General features: G+C 42.5%; 2 protein-coding genes and 1 long non-coding RNA gene across 6 annotated transcripts; all 3 read left to right on the forward strand.

The window, feature by feature from the left end:
- Positions 1 to 256: 256 nt before the first annotated feature.
- On the forward strand, positions 257 to 12,362 carry LOC116935970 (capon-like protein). Of its 3 annotated transcripts, none has more exons than XM_032943178.2 (9): positions 257 to 673; positions 4,282 to 4,353; positions 4,446 to 4,541; positions 4,680 to 4,738; positions 5,363 to 5,471; positions 7,343 to 7,577; positions 10,163 to 10,527; positions 10,613 to 10,747; positions 10,889 to 12,362. In XM_032943178.2, the coding sequence occupies exons 1-9, from the start codon at positions 560 to 562 to the stop codon at positions 11,906 to 11,908; spliced, it is 2,205 nt and encodes a 734-aa protein (XP_032799069.2). In that variant the 5' UTR covers positions 257 to 559; the 3' UTR covers positions 11,909 to 12,362. The 3 variants fall into 3 exon arrangements, with proteins under 3 accessions (XP_032799069.2, XP_045033830.1, XP_032799074.2); XM_045177895.1 differs by having other exon boundaries at positions 259 to 673; positions 10,904 to 12,362; XM_032943183.2 differs by lacking the exons at positions 257 to 673; positions 4,282 to 4,353; positions 4,446 to 4,541; positions 4,680 to 4,738; positions 5,363 to 5,471 and adding an exon at positions 6,162 to 6,970.
- LOC116935985 lies at positions 7,966 to 9,662 on the forward strand. Its single transcript, XR_004401527.2, has 2 exons — positions 7,966 to 8,093; positions 8,153 to 9,662. It is a non-coding gene; the product is annotated as an uncharacterized LOC116935985 (long non-coding RNA).
- Positions 12,363 to 15,021: 2,659 nt separating the features above from the next.
- Positions 15,022 to 15,964, forward strand: LOC116935980. Of its 2 annotated transcripts, none has more exons than XM_032943204.2 (3): positions 15,022 to 15,177; positions 15,259 to 15,414; positions 15,492 to 15,964. In XM_032943204.2, the coding sequence occupies exons 1-3, from the start codon at positions 15,163 to 15,165 to the stop codon at positions 15,630 to 15,632; spliced, it is 312 nt and encodes a 103-aa protein (XP_032799095.2). In that variant the 5' UTR covers positions 15,022 to 15,162; the 3' UTR covers positions 15,633 to 15,964. The 2 variants fall into 2 exon arrangements, with proteins under 2 accessions (XP_032799095.2, XP_032799093.2); XM_032943202.2 differs by having other exon boundaries at positions 15,033 to 15,177; positions 15,232 to 15,414.
- The last annotated feature ends 101 nt before the right edge of the window (positions 15,965 to 16,065 follow it).

The raw sequence follows: 16,065 nt of genomic DNA on the forward strand, positions 1-16,065 counted from the left end.
TACCGCTGCATATTCACACACTGTAATCACAGCAAAAGGAAAGCTCATTTTTTGGGATTTTCCCAATTTGCACGAGTGAGAGTAGTCCAAACGGTCAAATAGTAAACCCGGATTTTTATGCTATCTATTAATAGTTGAAGAGTGGCAACGCTGAGAAAAAAGCGAAATAAAGAGAGGAAAGGAGTGGGAGGGAAGTGAGGGGGGGAGGGTGAGGACAGAAAGCCCTGCGGATAAAAAACACTCATTTTTAGGTACGGAAAAAAGTTTCATCCGTGAACACAGAGAGCCCGGCTTCACAGTGACTGCCGAACTCACCTACCCAAGTGTATATATATTCTCTAAAAACACTTCAAATGGGAATCGGCTGGGCTGCCGTCGTGTTGTGTTGTGAGCGAGTCTCCCGTCAGGGCCAGCTCCACGCCGCTTTCGACCGATCAACTCTTCATTTCATGTTGTTGTGTGTTTCGTGTGTACTCGTCCACCCAGTTTTATCAATTACTTCAATTACAAGTCCATGTTGTAGTTGAAAGTTTAATCAGACACTCGAAAAAGTTGGACTATGCCTTTTAACAAGAAGCAAACTTACTGCCAAGTGCCTAATAATGACTTTGACTTGAGGATTCCCTTACATTCGGATGAATCCTTTCAACATGGCATCGTCTTCCAGGCTAAAGTAAGTTGATTCTGGAATGTAATTGAACTTTTATGGCAACAAACAATTGTTACATGTCTCTAGCAACAGAGTGTAACCATGGCCAGGTCACCGTGAATTCTTTTTTGTATGTTTCATGGCAACTGTTTGATTGACTGGTTGGGTATTTCCCATTTCTTGTGGGCATCCTTTAGGGTGGAATGAAGAGATGCTGTTTGGTCAAGTTTTTTGTTTTGTTTGCTCTGACGTCACATTCCATGCACGTTTTAAAGCCCAGACACTCAATCACCAAGTTACTTGACAGTTAGCGAGGTGAGTGAAAAAGAGTTTCACGATCTATCGTTGTGTTGGCACTTTTTCAAAGAAGCTCTTTTGTGTTAATTGTCATTGGGGATTTAGCAGCCAGCAGTTTGTTTGTAGTCATGCGATTTCTAAGTTATCGTTTGTTCCTTTTCCAGCATTGTTTTGTTCCATGCCAATTGGCGTTCAACCGCTACGAAACGCGTGGCATATGTAGAAAGTCTGGTGTGCAGTACCACAACTTGTGTGTGTGTGTGTGTTACACACACAAAAGAGAGTTAAAGAGCAGAGAAGTTTTTGATGATTGTATTCCCCCTCACTTCGTTTTCGTTTCGGTGGGAGAGAGTTAGTTAGTGAGAGAGTCAGAAAGTTATGACAAAGAACGAAAGAAAATGACCCACGAAGGGCCTTGATGAACTTTGTTAAAACACCCCGTGGGCGGTCGGGGTTGAATAGAGGGGGGCTGCTGGTTTTTCTTCGTATTTCCACCGGTCTGTTAAATGGAAACTGATGGGCAGCTGCAGAGAATTCCTCCAGGGCTCTCTACTAACCATTTCCAGAAAGAAGAGGTTTCTTCTTCTTCTTGTAGATAACTTTATTTTTTTGCCCTCAATTTTTTTTTCCCTTTCTTTGTTCACCCCCCGAAAAAAAGAGGGTTGGAATTAAACATTCCATTCCTATTTTTTTTTTTTTCAATTTATTAAAAACTTCGTGTTTAACTCCCTGCAGGTAGATACATTATTTTTTTCCCCAGTAAAACGTGGTCAACAATGTAGAATGTTTGAAATAAATTTCATTATTTATAGTAGGCGGTTGATGTATCGTGTCACGAAGGGAAAGCTTTAAAAAAAAAGAGGTGAATTGAGGGCGCTGAGGGATCACGGAAATGTCGATCCGACAGCTCATCCTATACACAGACAGATTGAACCGGATGCCCGTAGGTGTGCGCGCATCAACCGGACATTAGAATAGGCGAAACAACAAACTCTTTTTGACTGGCCAGCTGTTGATGACAGACACAGTGAGGTTTTTTCAAACAGACACGCCACATTCGTCCTCTTCTCGCATTGTAAACTGAAAATTTTTTTTGGCTTGTGTCCCATTTCTGTTGTGTTTTGGCTTATCAAATTTTACTAGGCACTCTTACGATAAGATGTGACCAATTTGTTGCTATTTAAAAACAAAAATCCATAACGAAAAAGTAGGTTTCTGTTTGCGTTAATGACGTCGTGTTTCCGCGAGGTTGTCGTACCGTCACGCTCTTCTGAGTTCTTTCCTTCCGGGTTTCGTGTCATCGTGCAGATCCATCAGGGAAAATAGCCCGCCTAGTTTTTCTACACTTTTGACCCTGTCAACTGAAAATATTCGTGTCCTCTTCGTTGTTGGCCCCGACGATTTTACGATGCTAATAAAATTACACAATCAAGGGTATTACTTTATAGAAGTACAAAACAGTTCGCAGTTGGAAAACTTGTTAGTGTCTCACCGTTAGTCGGCCACTTGAGTGTGAACAATGTGGTTTGCTAGCCAAATAAAAAAGAACGTACATGCAATTACATTGAACTTTTCAATGTCCCGTTTTTTTTTTCTGTTTTTCTCGGTCATCGATTTTACTCGAGTGCCATACCGTCTGCGTTGACTTGATAAAAGTTCACAATGGCTCGCTATTTTTTTCTTTTTCCAAGAAATGGATAATAATTTTTTGATTGATGAGGTAGATGACAACCAGAAAAAAAAGTTCTTTTTTTTTTTATCCAATGAATTCGGGCGTAATACCGGAAACGCGTTACCACTCCCATACTCTTGTTTTTGCTCCCATTTCTGTCCCCTCTTTTTTTTTTTTTTCAAAATTGCCAGCTAGTTTTATTTCGCCCTTTTAATGATTTGTCAAAACAGTCGCAATCTCGTCTGTCAAGCGCTGAATTTGTCACGAACGCAATAAAATGTAGAACGTCGAATTTCGCCTTCAAAAGTAGTATCCGGTTCAGAAGCACTCGTTAGCGCGTATTTTTTATTGCGGTTTTCACGTACATTCACGTAGGATTACAAATAAAAAAACCGTTGGGGTTTTTTTCAAAATTATTTTCCTTTCAATTTTGAAATTCGGTTAGTTGACCGTCTTAGCCAATACGTTCATTTCTTATTTGTTGTTATTTTTCTCAATCAAGGCAATTCCCAACAATAACAAGCGGCGACCCAACAACGTTGGCAGGGCATTGTCAGAAATAGAAAGGGGCGTGGCCTTGACTACCTGAATTTCATCACGAATTTTGCACGGCCTTAAAGCCCCCTTTTTTAAAAATTATAACTATTATGTATCTATCCGAAGCATTAAATAAGATCGTATGCATTCACCCGTGGGCAACGTAACAAAATACCGAATGGACGTGGACACACCTGCGCCAACCGGTAAGCACACGGGGGGTTTTCCAACGCTTGTGAAATTGAACGCAGTTTGAAAAGACATCGTCGAATATGGCGCATTACGTAGGAGCCCACTCACAAATCCCGCGTTACTTGCGAAAAAAAAAAGACTCATCGAACCCTTTCGAATCTGAATTTCATTTTTTGTTGTGTGTGTATTCTCTGCTTACGAAAATAATAGAGATGACGTCGTTAGGTGGGACTGACGTCATTAGAAATTTTTGTGTGTGGCATCTTTCTGTTTATTTATTTTTATTTTTTGCGGGAGTCAGTCGACCTGAACGCAACACACACGCAGAGAGTTTGGAATTGATCATCCGCACTTGTTACGCCGTGTGTTTGTGTAGACTCCGTGGCTGGCGGTTTTAACCTCGAGGGCCATTGTTATTACGTATTTGTTATCTCTCTGTCTGTCTCGTTTCCTATCTCTTTTTCAAGGTTCCTGTTTGTTTTGTTTTTTCGGGTACGGCTCATTCGTGTAACTAGGCGCCGCATCGTGAAATCCCCAACGTAGAGTTAACTGTCATAAAATAGGGTTAGAGATAGGGTTAATGCAAATGTATTCCATTAGTCTGACACACGGACAGCACAATCAACTGTAGGTCGAATTGAATAGCGGGTCGATCAGACCGGGAAATTATTCTGGCCGTTGTGTTGTGTGTAAGCTCAATATAAAAATTCACCTACGTCTTGCGCCTACAGGCAATGCATTGTACCGGTGTATATACATGGCTGTGTGAACTTCCAATTTTAGATTATGTTTCACGTGGAATTGTGTAGAGAGTGTATACCTGGGGGTTAGTTTCACCTTTGATCTGAAATCATAGACTACTGGGGGAAAATGATTATGTCTAATAGTTTTGTCTTTCTTTCTTTTTTTCTATGGGGGATGTGTTTCGTTGCAGTACATCGGCAGTTTGGATGTACCACGGCCCAACAACCGGATGGAAATCGTTGCTGCCATGCGTCGAATTCGAGTAAATTTTCATTTAATTTTTTTTTTAGGTCAAGATATAAAATTAAATTTTCTTTTTTGTGTGTGGGTGTCTGTCTGTTAAACTGAAAATAGTACGAGTTCAAGTCCAAGGGCATGAAAAAGAAGAAGGTGACATTTGAAATATCAGTCGACGGCGTCAAGGTGTCCCTTTACAAACGCAGACCCAAGGTGAGTCGTTGGCGTAGACGAATTTTCTTGGCTTAAAACGTGTTATTGGCAATACGCGTGTTTGGCGTCAATCTAATTTTGGTGTATCTTAATTTCTTTTTTCGATTTCAACGAACGTGGTTGACCCCCCGCGTTCAGAAGAAAGAATGGCCGGTAGATGACAGCACTCTTCTGCTGATGCAACACCCCGTTTACAGGTAAACGAATTCATTTTAAAAAAACATTACAACTAAAAGAATTAGTTTGAAAAAAAAGGGGAAAATTCCCAATCACAATTTCAGGGGAGGGGGGGGTACAGCTGTACTGCCTAGACCAATTAGCCTGAATTCGTTTCGTTAATTGGATCAACTGGTTCCGGAGCGGAACAAGGGAATTAAAAAAAAAATGACCATAAAAGACAATTGGATTATTGCCATGCAACTCTTAGAGCGCTTCATTTTTCTATGTAAAAGAAGAAGCCAGACGTCACAGAGAATGAACGTGCGGTCATTCGACCCAAATACGCGACGTATATACGTCAATACGGAAGGCCAGACGGGCATCCATATCGACGTCAGATTTTGAATTCTTTCCAAAACGACCTCGAGTAAAAGTGACAGGTCGATAAACATTAAAAAAGCAAACAAAAACAAAGAAAACTACCAGGACGGACCGACGGGTAGAAGGGAGGGGGTGTTGTATATCTATGTCTGCCGTTATTGGATGAGTTTCTTGGAGCGCGGTGACTTCATTAAAATGACACCGGGATGACTCACAATGACGCACACACCCCACCCCCCTTTTTTGACATTTCTAAACTCTCTTGTTTTTGTTGTTGTCAGGATCTTTTACGTGTCGCACGACTCGCAAGATTTGAAAATCTTTAGTTACATCGCTCGCGACGCATCCAGCAACTTTTTCCGCTGCAACGTCTTCAAAACGACCAAAAAAGTGAGTAATCCATTTGCCATCCGGTTATCTTTTACCTTTTTTTCCCCCCCGATATCCCGCCGATGGATGAGAAACTTCCGTCGCATCTCGGCCCGCCAAAACGCGGACTCAAGTCGTCTGCATATAAAAAAAGACGAGGGAAGAAATACAAAAAAATAAAAAAATAGGAGGCAGCAAAATGTTTCTCTATAAATAGTGAGAGAGCGCACCGCACTTGCGTGCGCAGTTGTACAACGCCGACGTTCGAGCCGTTCAAAAAAAAAAAAAACAGCAAAATAATACGAGAATATCATCATCTTATTTTAGCAGTCTAGTGCAAAAAGAATTTCGATATTATTATTTTGTACGCGACATTTTATCCCGATTTATCTGGCGAGGCGTCTTTCGGGCGCCGCTGATTCGCCCCCTCCTCCCCCCCTTTCCTTTAAATACCCATTCACTTTTTATTGGGTATCTACCGACGACGACCTCTGAGCTTTTTGGCCGCCGCAATTGGCATTGTGTTTTTGCACGGTGCGCCCGTCGACCGAATCCTTGAATCCAACGATCCCCTTTTTCTGCTCTCTTTTTGGTTTGGACGATCATTCCGTCAAGAGCGGAATCCAAGAGTCTATATTGAATCTGGTCAAAAAAAGAAAGAAGAAGAAGAAAAACTCTGAAGGATTCCGATAAGAAGACCACATGACACAGACCGATCTCTCTTGGTCGGGTTCCCAAGTCGCCGGTGTCGGCCAACGACGACGGCCAACGACGTCGGATGATGCAGTTTTAGGGCGGGACTTGGAGAGGCACTCTGTAAATGTTTCGTCGTTCTTGCCTCCTCCCTTCTATCTGCCCCCCTCCCTTTTTTTCTCTCTCTTTCTTCTCGCCACTGGATGACTGGACCTCACTGAGATCCTTTCAGTCCTCAATCGCCCTGGCTTCCGTCAAGTCGAACCCTTTAATTCCGCCAGTAGCAGGTTGTTAATCAATTCAAAGTGCATTTTTTTTTTTTTAAATCGCCACGGTGGCCAAGTGGATTTTTTTTGTTTGTTTCGGTTTTGTTCTTCCTGGAACGCGAGAATTTCACAATTTGAACAAAAATGAAGATGCTCAAGCAGCGATTCCGCGAGCGATCCGAAAGTTGGCTGAGTGCATCCACCGATCGTTTTCTTGTCCATCCGCCTCATCCGCCGCCTAGTAGTGTAGAGCCGCACAATCCTCCAGTCTCGATTTTGAGTCACAGTACGACAACAGCGGCCGCTGGCCAATCGAATGCCATGTCAACAATTCCCGTGATTGAATTGCCTCAGCATCCAGCAGCTGGATTGTCGCAAAATGCGCAGTCGTTGCAACAGCATCAGCTGCACGATAGGCCGAGGAAGAAGCTTTCTTTCCGCGATCCGGAAGTCACGAGCGCAGAAGCCGGCGCTTCGTCCCACCAACCGCAAACGCATCAACAGCAGGCCTTACTCAAAGATCACGGATTTTCGGACAGCATGGAGAACGTCGATCTCGAGGTTCTTACGTCACATTTTTTGTGTGTTTTCCGAGAAAAAAAGGATCGGTTGTGTATAGGATTTTTCTTTTGTTGTTGGCTTCCGTCAAACATTGTATGAACGAGAAAAAAAAAGAAAGGAGTTGGCGCTGCACGTCACACGCGCCAAAGAAAATTGAAAATACGGGCCAGAAATGTTTATTCTTGTGTATATAATGTATTTACAATGTTGTTTAGCAACATATATTTTTTTTTTCCCCTGGCCTCTCGGGTTTATTTTTAACGTGGTGGTAGATCAACAACAACAATCAAACACCAAAATTTTTTTTTGTGCGTGAATTTGTGTTTTTTCTTTCAATTTATTTGTTTTTTTTCTTTCGTGTTGAAATAACAGAGCCAAGCCATGAAAATCGTGCGGACAGTCGGTCAAGCCTTTGAAGTTTGCCACAAGTTTGCCGTTCCGCCCATGGGCCATCACGACGATGGAAACGAAGAAGAATACGAAGAAGAGGAAGAAGAAGAAATTCACGACCAAGTCGAAGAAGAGAAAGCAAGTCAACAAGATCTTCAATCATCTGTTGATCATTTGTCTCTGCCCAGCCTGGACATTAAACTGCCCGTCCGATCAGGTAGCCACATGCTTCATTCTTAATTTACAAATAATTTTCACTTGACTTCAAGTTCGTCTGCCTGACGATCAGCAGGCGCCCCATTTTTTGAGAACACACAAAATTTTAGGCTCTCTCTCTTGCGTTCTCCCATTCTGCGGCTGATTATATAAATAGCATCGCGAAACACCCTTCCGTTAGCGGCTGGTCCCTCTTCCGAGCCTGTTGCCGCAACGGGGAGAAAAACAAAATACATAAATCCGGTCTCTTGTTTCTCTGCCGCAAAAAGGAACGGCTGCGCATCCATCACCGTTTTCGAGTTAGGGGACCCCCATCCTTTTTGTTTTTTTTTTGTTTTTTCTACCCTATACAAAAAGGTTTCTCAAGTACCGACCAAAATAGATGGAAGCAATCTGGATTTTTTTAAAAAATGCTGATTAGTTGTGAACGAGGAGGGAGTTATCATCCCGGAAATCACTTGACTCCGTTAAGGGATGCTGAAGAGACGTCGACTTTTGATTGGGCCGCCAGATCAAGGTTTTTTTTTCTCCTCTATCCGCACGATCTTTTTTATTTTTTATTTCTTTGTGGTGTAGGACGCGCTCCTGAAAAGCTGTGCGTAAAAGAACAAAAAGAGAAATCTCGTTTTGGCACGGTGCAACGATGGGGATAAAAAAAGGAGTTCTATTTTCGTGTTGGTAGAAGAGGAAAAAGATCAGTGTCTGGAGGCCATTGTCATGTCATCGCCAGAGAATCGCCACAACGGGCGGTCTCCTCCCACATGTTCCTCGTGTGTGCGAAAGAAGAGAACTCGCTTCTTCTTTCTTCTAACTTCCCCGGGCCCCGATAAAAGAATGTCATGCAACTCTTTTGTATTTTTTGGCTTTCTCCGTTCTCTCCGCGAAGAAAACAAACAGAACAACCAAAGTGTGTGTGTATCACAATAGAACTGGTGGGAAGACGAAACTCTTTGATACCCCACACGCACGCACGTTAGTGTTACAATAAAGTTAATTTTAGACGGAGCCGCTGGTCGAATTCATCACGTTGTCGCGCAGTTCTCCAGTGATTAGTCGCATCTCGTTAAAAACCCGACCTATATCTTTGTTTGTTACAACCTCCGTGTCAAGGACTGGACGGTCGGGATCAATTTCAAATTTTTCTTTGAAAAAAAAAACCACAGTATCAACCCCCTTCCCTGTTTTTTTGGGTTTTTTTTTGTGTGGCCATTAAAATGACACGAACACTCTTATCGTGTGTAGTCTACTGGTTTCAAACACCTAAAGGGTGGGGCGTCAAGTCCCGTCCATCTTCTTCCGAGTTGGGCGGGAAGCACGGATCGTTAGACTCTTGTTGAACGATTTAGTACAGCACTGTATAGTTACACGCTGTTTTTTTTGTTGCTTCTTTATTTGCGTTATAGCCTTTTAAAAATGTAAAAATACGTCCTTGCCATTTTTTTTTTTAATTTTGCTCGTGATGTGCGCATCACGCGAAAAACAAAAAATTGCCGTGGCTATTTCAAGTTTGCCAACCGGCGAGAGCCATCACGTTTGGCCGACAATCACACACACGATAGATTGTACCAATGAAAGATAGATAGATGGTTAGAGAAGGAAGAAAAATGAAATACGATAGGTGAAAAGGGAAAGGCGATCCGCTCTGTACAGTCATCCGTCCATTTGTTTGTTCGTGGCTCACTTCCAACTCGGGTGTTATTTATTTATTTTTTGGCTTCCAATTTTTTTATTTATTTTTTTTTATTTTTCCTGGGCCGCAGTGATTCCGTGTAGGTTTCTTTGATTTCGGACGACTAGCAAAAACAAAAACAAAAACAAAAGGGAAATGCAGCGCGCGTTTTGGTCGCTGTGGACGCCGTCCGATCTATTTTTCGAAACGCAGACAGTCACGCAAGTGCGGAGGTGTGTGTGTTGTCCTTTCTTGACACACACGCACGCACACACTGCGCAGAATCCTTTTTGCTCCCTGGCCCAAATTCATTTTCTTTTCCTCGAAATTTAGTTTTTTTTTTTTTTCAAATGTTTGTTGGAGGTGTTGGCACGGGTTGCGTAGACTCTCGAAATAGTTGCCTGTCGCATGAGCTAACATACTATTTGATTTTTAAGTAAAAATGATGGTAATGAGCAAAGACGTCACGTGGCTGCCATCCCACGCTTCATGAGCTGAACAGTTTTACCCCGTCTGGTTAAAAATTAACGGACCCGATGACCTGACCAGTGTGAAAAAGAACAGGTGCTCGACTGAGAAATAACAAAGTTGGACCAAAGGGCTTACTCGAACAACACACACAAAGCAAAATGGATGTGGGCCCGTCTCTTTTTTCTTCTTCAAGTTTTAAGGGCCGCTCGGCGTCTTTTTTTTTTTTTTTTTGTGTTTCTTAAATAGCAGTTGATGAACTATAATGTTGTCGAAAGGTTTGTTGTGTTTTTTTTCCCACGACTTTCGGGAACTAATGAACCCGTTTCGCTCGTTAAGTTTCATTTTTCTTGGTTTTTCTTTGACCTTTTTGAAGAGAGAAAAGGAAAAAGGCCTAAGCTAATTTGTTCTTTTTTCCTTATTGCCTTTCCAATCGTTGAATGATTTAGTGGAATACGGAACAGCAGAGGTCACTGACCACAATCATCCGGTTGATCTTCTCAATTTGAGCTTGGACGCTTCTCCGAAAATCGTCACGGAACCCGTTCGTCTGGAACCGTCTTCGACTCAACAACTCGAGCAACTGATTCATCAACAGCAATCGTACCCACGCTCAGAGCCGGCCGTCCCGACTCAGGGCAATCAACAACAATTGCAACAACAAGGCACCACTCCGTTGGCTCTGCAACACGAAGTGTTGCTCCTGAAACAACAAGTGGAACAACAACAGCAGCAAACACAAGCGGCTATCGCTCAAGTCAAGTTGCTCAAAGATCAGCTGGCCGCTGAAACAGCCGCCCGCGTCGAAGCCCAGGTACGAAATATTCTCAATCCAGCCCGCCCAAGCAAAACAAACAAAAAAAACACCTTCAAAATATTAAACGTTTCGATGTCAACAGGCCCGAACGCATCAGCTTTTAATTCACAACAAGGAGCTGCTGGATCATATTCAAACGCTGGTGACGCAAATGCAGGAGCTTGAAAGCAAAGTTCCAGTCATCTCCAATTTACCGACTCCATCGACCATACCTCAGGTGAGTTCTCCAGTCTTTTGCGTGATTATTCATCTTATCCCCTGGCCCTTCCATCCGGATAGAATCCTTTGATGGCTTTCGAGCGTTTCTTGTTTTCGGTGATTGGTGGCTTTATTTTGCTTCTCTATGGTGACGCGGTAGCCTTTGAATTTTCAGATGATGGCCGCCCAACAACAGCAAGCTTCTTCTCGGCTTCCCACTTTGCGCGAAGTGGACTGCCAGCAGGAATTGGTGAACATGGCCGCCGCAATGCTGACGGCGGCCGCGGCCAGCTCCGTGCAGAATAATCGCGAAATGCAGGCTCACCAGTTGCAGCATCAGTTGCAGCAACAGCAACAACAGTACGCCATCCTCTTGGCTCAAGCCGTCCAACAGCAACAACAGCAAGTTCATTTCCAACAATTACCTCCTGCCATGAGCGGTTCTCCGCTCAGTCCCGGAATGATGGGCCAGCAACAAACCACCAACCCGCAAAATTACTTCCAATTTCAAACCAACAATTCATCCGCCCAAAATTCGCCAAGTCATTTGACTGTTGGAGGCAATCAGGCCATCATTAGCCAACCTCATTATCACTCGCCTAACTCGCCCAGCTATAATAATCTCGGTCCGCTTCATAACGGACCGGCCGTGAACCCGTTGCCCAGTGCCTTACAGCGGCCTTCGTCCACCACATTTATTTTGCCTTTAGGAGACGTGGATCAGAGCGGATCGCACGATTCCGGATTGGGTTCTGGACATTTCCAGGGGGCGGCTGCGTCGACGGCCTCGGCTGCTTCAGCTGCCGCCCTGCGATCGATGGAAGTCATCCGCCGTTTGCAGTTGATTGGCGAGGACAGTTCTGGCGGTGGCGCCAGTATCAATTCTTTGCACAGTTCCGACTCTGATCGCCAACGGATGGATTCGTCATTGGAATCGATGACTAGCGGCGGTCAAGGTCGACCTAGTCTGCCCACTCTCCATCAGCAATTGGAGCACCTTCGACTGGGCAACGAGGCCGGAGGAAGTGACGAATGCCGCACTCCGTCCAGCGTATCCGGTGGTACACTCCGCCGCAACGGGCCTTTCATAACCCGTTCCACCTCGGAGAAGGTACCACACCGCAATGAGATATTGGCTCAAGTCCAGCGAACTTCTTGGGCCCGTCACACCACCAAATAAAAATTGGGGGCTCCCTGGACACGATGAAATGAAAAGAAAATCTTTTTCATGTTGACATGACGTCACATCTTAAAAAACTATCGCCTCGTTTGTTTTTTGTTTTTTTCAACTCCCCCTTCATGTCGAAACAGTTGCACATTTCCAACCGGACAAATTCCTCAAATCAAAATCTCATCCGCATTTTTTGAAAGTATTTGCATCCAAGAACATAAAACAGGCTCTACTACACTCTCTTTCTCTCCTCTCATAATCGCCGATTGATTGACGATCCTATAGAGAAAAACACACACACAAAAAAAAAGAATCTTATGACAAGAAAATCAGTTCATTTTTAACATCAATTCCTCTCCAGAAAACAGCCACTACAATAAGAAATCCAATCAAGAAAAACACACAAGAATTAGCTCTGTACCTGTTTGATCTGAAACTGACATTACACGGTTTTACTCAGCCACTTTGATGATTTCTCACGTGACACTGTTCCAATTCGCTTGTTTGTTTTTTTTACTTGTTCGTGTGTGTCATTTGTTTTTTCCCCAGCAGCCTATCAATGTGGCAGTCATGGGATTCTTTCTATTTAACCTTTTTATTTTCTTGCCTTTTTCTGCTCGCTCCTTCCGCTCCTTTTTGAATGCCGCTATTTTAGCTTTTCTCTCTCTCTCTCTAGAATAACATTTCAAATAACTCTTCCATGCTGATGATATGTACGACAGTGGCATGATTAATCACCGGCATGACCGTGTTGTTCCTTTTTTTCGTTTCGTCTTTTTTGGATTCCAATTTTTTCTCTGAAACTATCCAGTTGCCGCTAACTGCACGGATCATGGAATGGCTACAATTGCAGCCCATCTCTCGCCAAGAGTCGGGCTATGTCGAGGATGCCGGCGCTACCAACACGCAAGACGATTGCGACGAAGTGGACGTCATGGTGGACGAAGTAAGGCGTCGCTTCTACGACGCCACACGTCGCTCTTTGCCCACGTCTGTCCGCAGCCGGAGCCGTTTTGGACGTCGTTGGAAGTTCCTTTCGCGGAAATCCAGCTGGCGTTCTCTTTAAAATGCGGTTTATTCCGCATGGAGTGAAAAAAAAAAAAGAAAAAAGAAAAATCCATCAAAGTAAATTGGGAGAATATTTTGTATTACTATTGAGAACGTACACGAACTTGTACCGCGTAGTTGTGTAAACCGTGAACACGGACCGTGGATTTCTTTTCACGATGCTGCTGGTTGGTATATAAATCCATCGTCAGGGCTGAGGACGGCGAATGCTCCTCTCCTTGTGTGCGTACGTGTGAAGCAGCAGCCCTTTCCTTCTTTTTCCTTTTTCTATTATAAATATTTATTTATACATACTCGTGTGTGTAAGGCTCTATTTTTGGAAGAAATTCGCTGAACTCAATCATTGAATGATGGATGTTTGTAGAGATAGAAAAATAGATCCCTTTGTAATTTTATTTTTACAGGACGCGTAATATGAATATTTCTTTTTGTGGAAATATCGGAACTCAACATTATGCACACCCTAGCGCCCCTTTGTTTTTGTTTTTTTAAACCAGTGGACTCCTGCCATCCTTCGAGTTGGTTTGGCACTTACAAGAGTTACTCACCGTTCAACTATTGCAGCACACTTAAAAGACACGCCCAGTGTTCAATCATCCGGCGGCAGTTGACCACACAAAATGGCTCACCTGTGTATTACCTACTGTACACCAATGTCACAGTTCATTCCCCCCCACCCCTGTTCGAGGTAAAATCATTTTTTCGTTCCCGTCTGTTAAAACAAAAAAAAAGAATTGCTGTTTGAACAAGAATAGTTTGTTATGGTCAAATGTTTTCCCAAATGGTTAAAAACGCCCTAGCCTTCCTTATCTTGTAGGTAACATCAACATTAGAGAATAGGAAATTTTTTTTCGTTTTTATGGTTTTAAAGGAGAGATAATGTTAACACTTTGCCTTTTCTTGCAGTTTGAGTTTGTTGACTATCGGGCGTGTTTTTTACGCCGCTGTGTATATTTTCTCGTAAACCCCCCCACACACGTCCCTGTTGGATTGCAACAACTTTCTCTCGCTCCCCCCCCCCCTTTTTTTACACGAAAATGTTTTCTTCTCTAAGAGAAAAAAAAAAGAAAAAAAAATATCTGTTTGTGTATGTATGGGGTTTTTGCGTGGAAATCTCGTCTAGAGCCAAACAAATACACGTTATGTTGCTGCTATATACACACACACACACGTGCAATCTACCCACCCACCTACACATATTTTTATGTAACGACTGATATTACGATCAGGGTGCAAGGTGTTGTTTGTATGATTCTTATATTTTTTCCTCTTCCGCAGACAAAACAGAAGTCGAATTTTTCGACGTTATTTCTCTTGAAAATAACACAGCCAACTCACACACGTAGTTTAAATTGGCGCTATTTGGGAGAGGTTACACAGACGCGTGATGGTTATAGAAAAAAGAAAATACTCGATGGATACAAACCATGGATCGCTCTGTCGAGTCCTTGAAAACGGAAATAAAGATCTATTTCTGCTGGACGAATTAATCCACCGAAAATCCACGACATTACAACGTCAGTGTCGTATTAATTCGGAATTCGTAGCTAATGAGTTGAACACGATGTAATCAGCGGAAACTGATTAAATGTGTAATCAACGATTAAAGCTATAATCGTTTTAAAAGCAATGGCGTACATTATTTCAGACCACACGAAAGAGAACAACCTTACACGTTCGGATCATTAGCAACGATTAGATTAAACCAAGCATCCGTAAAAAGAAAACCGCAGCTTGACGAGGCCGTAACTCTTGTAATGACAGCTGATCGGTGCCGCCTTGTGAAATACATTCGATTATGCAATTTCGACATCAAATGTAAAGACTTTACGGTGAAGTCACCTTGAAAAAGGGACAAAGAAAGAAGTGCAAATAAATAAATCATCACAGGGGAAAATAAATGTTTTATGCCGCCAGGTGTAACGAAACTGTGTCGAACCTTGGCCGACATTCAAGGAAAAGAAGATTTCCCTGGAAATAACTAAAGAGATGTCGGGATTGTACGTTACACGATAAATTTCCTTTTTGAAGCGTCAATTCAGAAAATTGCTATTACCTTGCTACATTACCGGTGCACAGCAGCTGCGTAGTATAAATAGTCGTCCGAAGAAAGCAAAAGTTAGCCATTTCTTACGCAGACATCGCCATCCACTTTTTATCGCATCGAGTCCATGTAAAGAAAGTTGCAATCTACCATGAACACTTTTACGGTAAGTGTGTTTGTGAGCCATTAGATTTCTCATTGAATTTGCTTTAACTTTTAGAAGAATGTTCCAAACATGTACACGCAGATTGTTGTCCTTGTTATCGTCTTTGTGGTAATTGGCACGTTCGCCAATCCTGTGGCACCTGTGGCTGCTGATGGTCAGGTTGGTGATTCACACGATCTTGAAACAGCAGAACATTTACTGGAAATCATTGAAAAGAAAATAGCCAAGCTCTACAAGGTAAAAAGTCATGTCAAGATGTAAATTCATCACTGGTCTCAATGTTGAAAGAGAAATAATTTAATTGTACTATGTAGAAATGCTTGAAACATGGAGGCTGCCAACCATCCTATGGATACTCAAATTATGGTCATTCAGCAGGTTACGGTTATGGATCGAGTTATGGCCATCACTCGGGCTATGATAGCTATGGAAGTGGAAGTCCTGTATATTATTGATGGAAACCATTTGCTTTTCGCCATCCTGATCTATGGGGATCCTTCATTCAAAATTATTGTTTGGCATTGTAATATTTATTTCCCGTGTTTCTATCTAACTGGTAATTATTTATTTGACATGCAAGATGCAATACTTTTCTGTGAAAGTGTAAATGCATTGCAGAGAAATTTCAAGCAGACATTTTTTAAAATTTCAATGCACAGCTGACTAAAACGAGCGACAACAGTGTGAGCGAATGCCATTTTGGATGTAAACAATGACGTGTTTTTCAAGCGTACCAAGTAATCTACGATTTAACAGCGTCAAAAACAATAAATGTATGCCCAAATCAGTTGCTCCAAGGTAATACTCAATTACGTCATAAAATGGTGCTAAATTCTATTACTATAAAGTATTAAACACAGTTTACTGTGTTGCTATAAAAGGATTGAG

This window comes from Daphnia magna, linkage group LG8, assembly GCF_020631705.1.
Source record: "Daphnia magna isolate NIES linkage group LG8, ASM2063170v1.1, whole genome shotgun sequence".
Classification (NCBI taxonomy): Eukaryota; Metazoa; Arthropoda; class Branchiopoda; order Diplostraca; family Daphniidae; genus Daphnia; species Daphnia magna.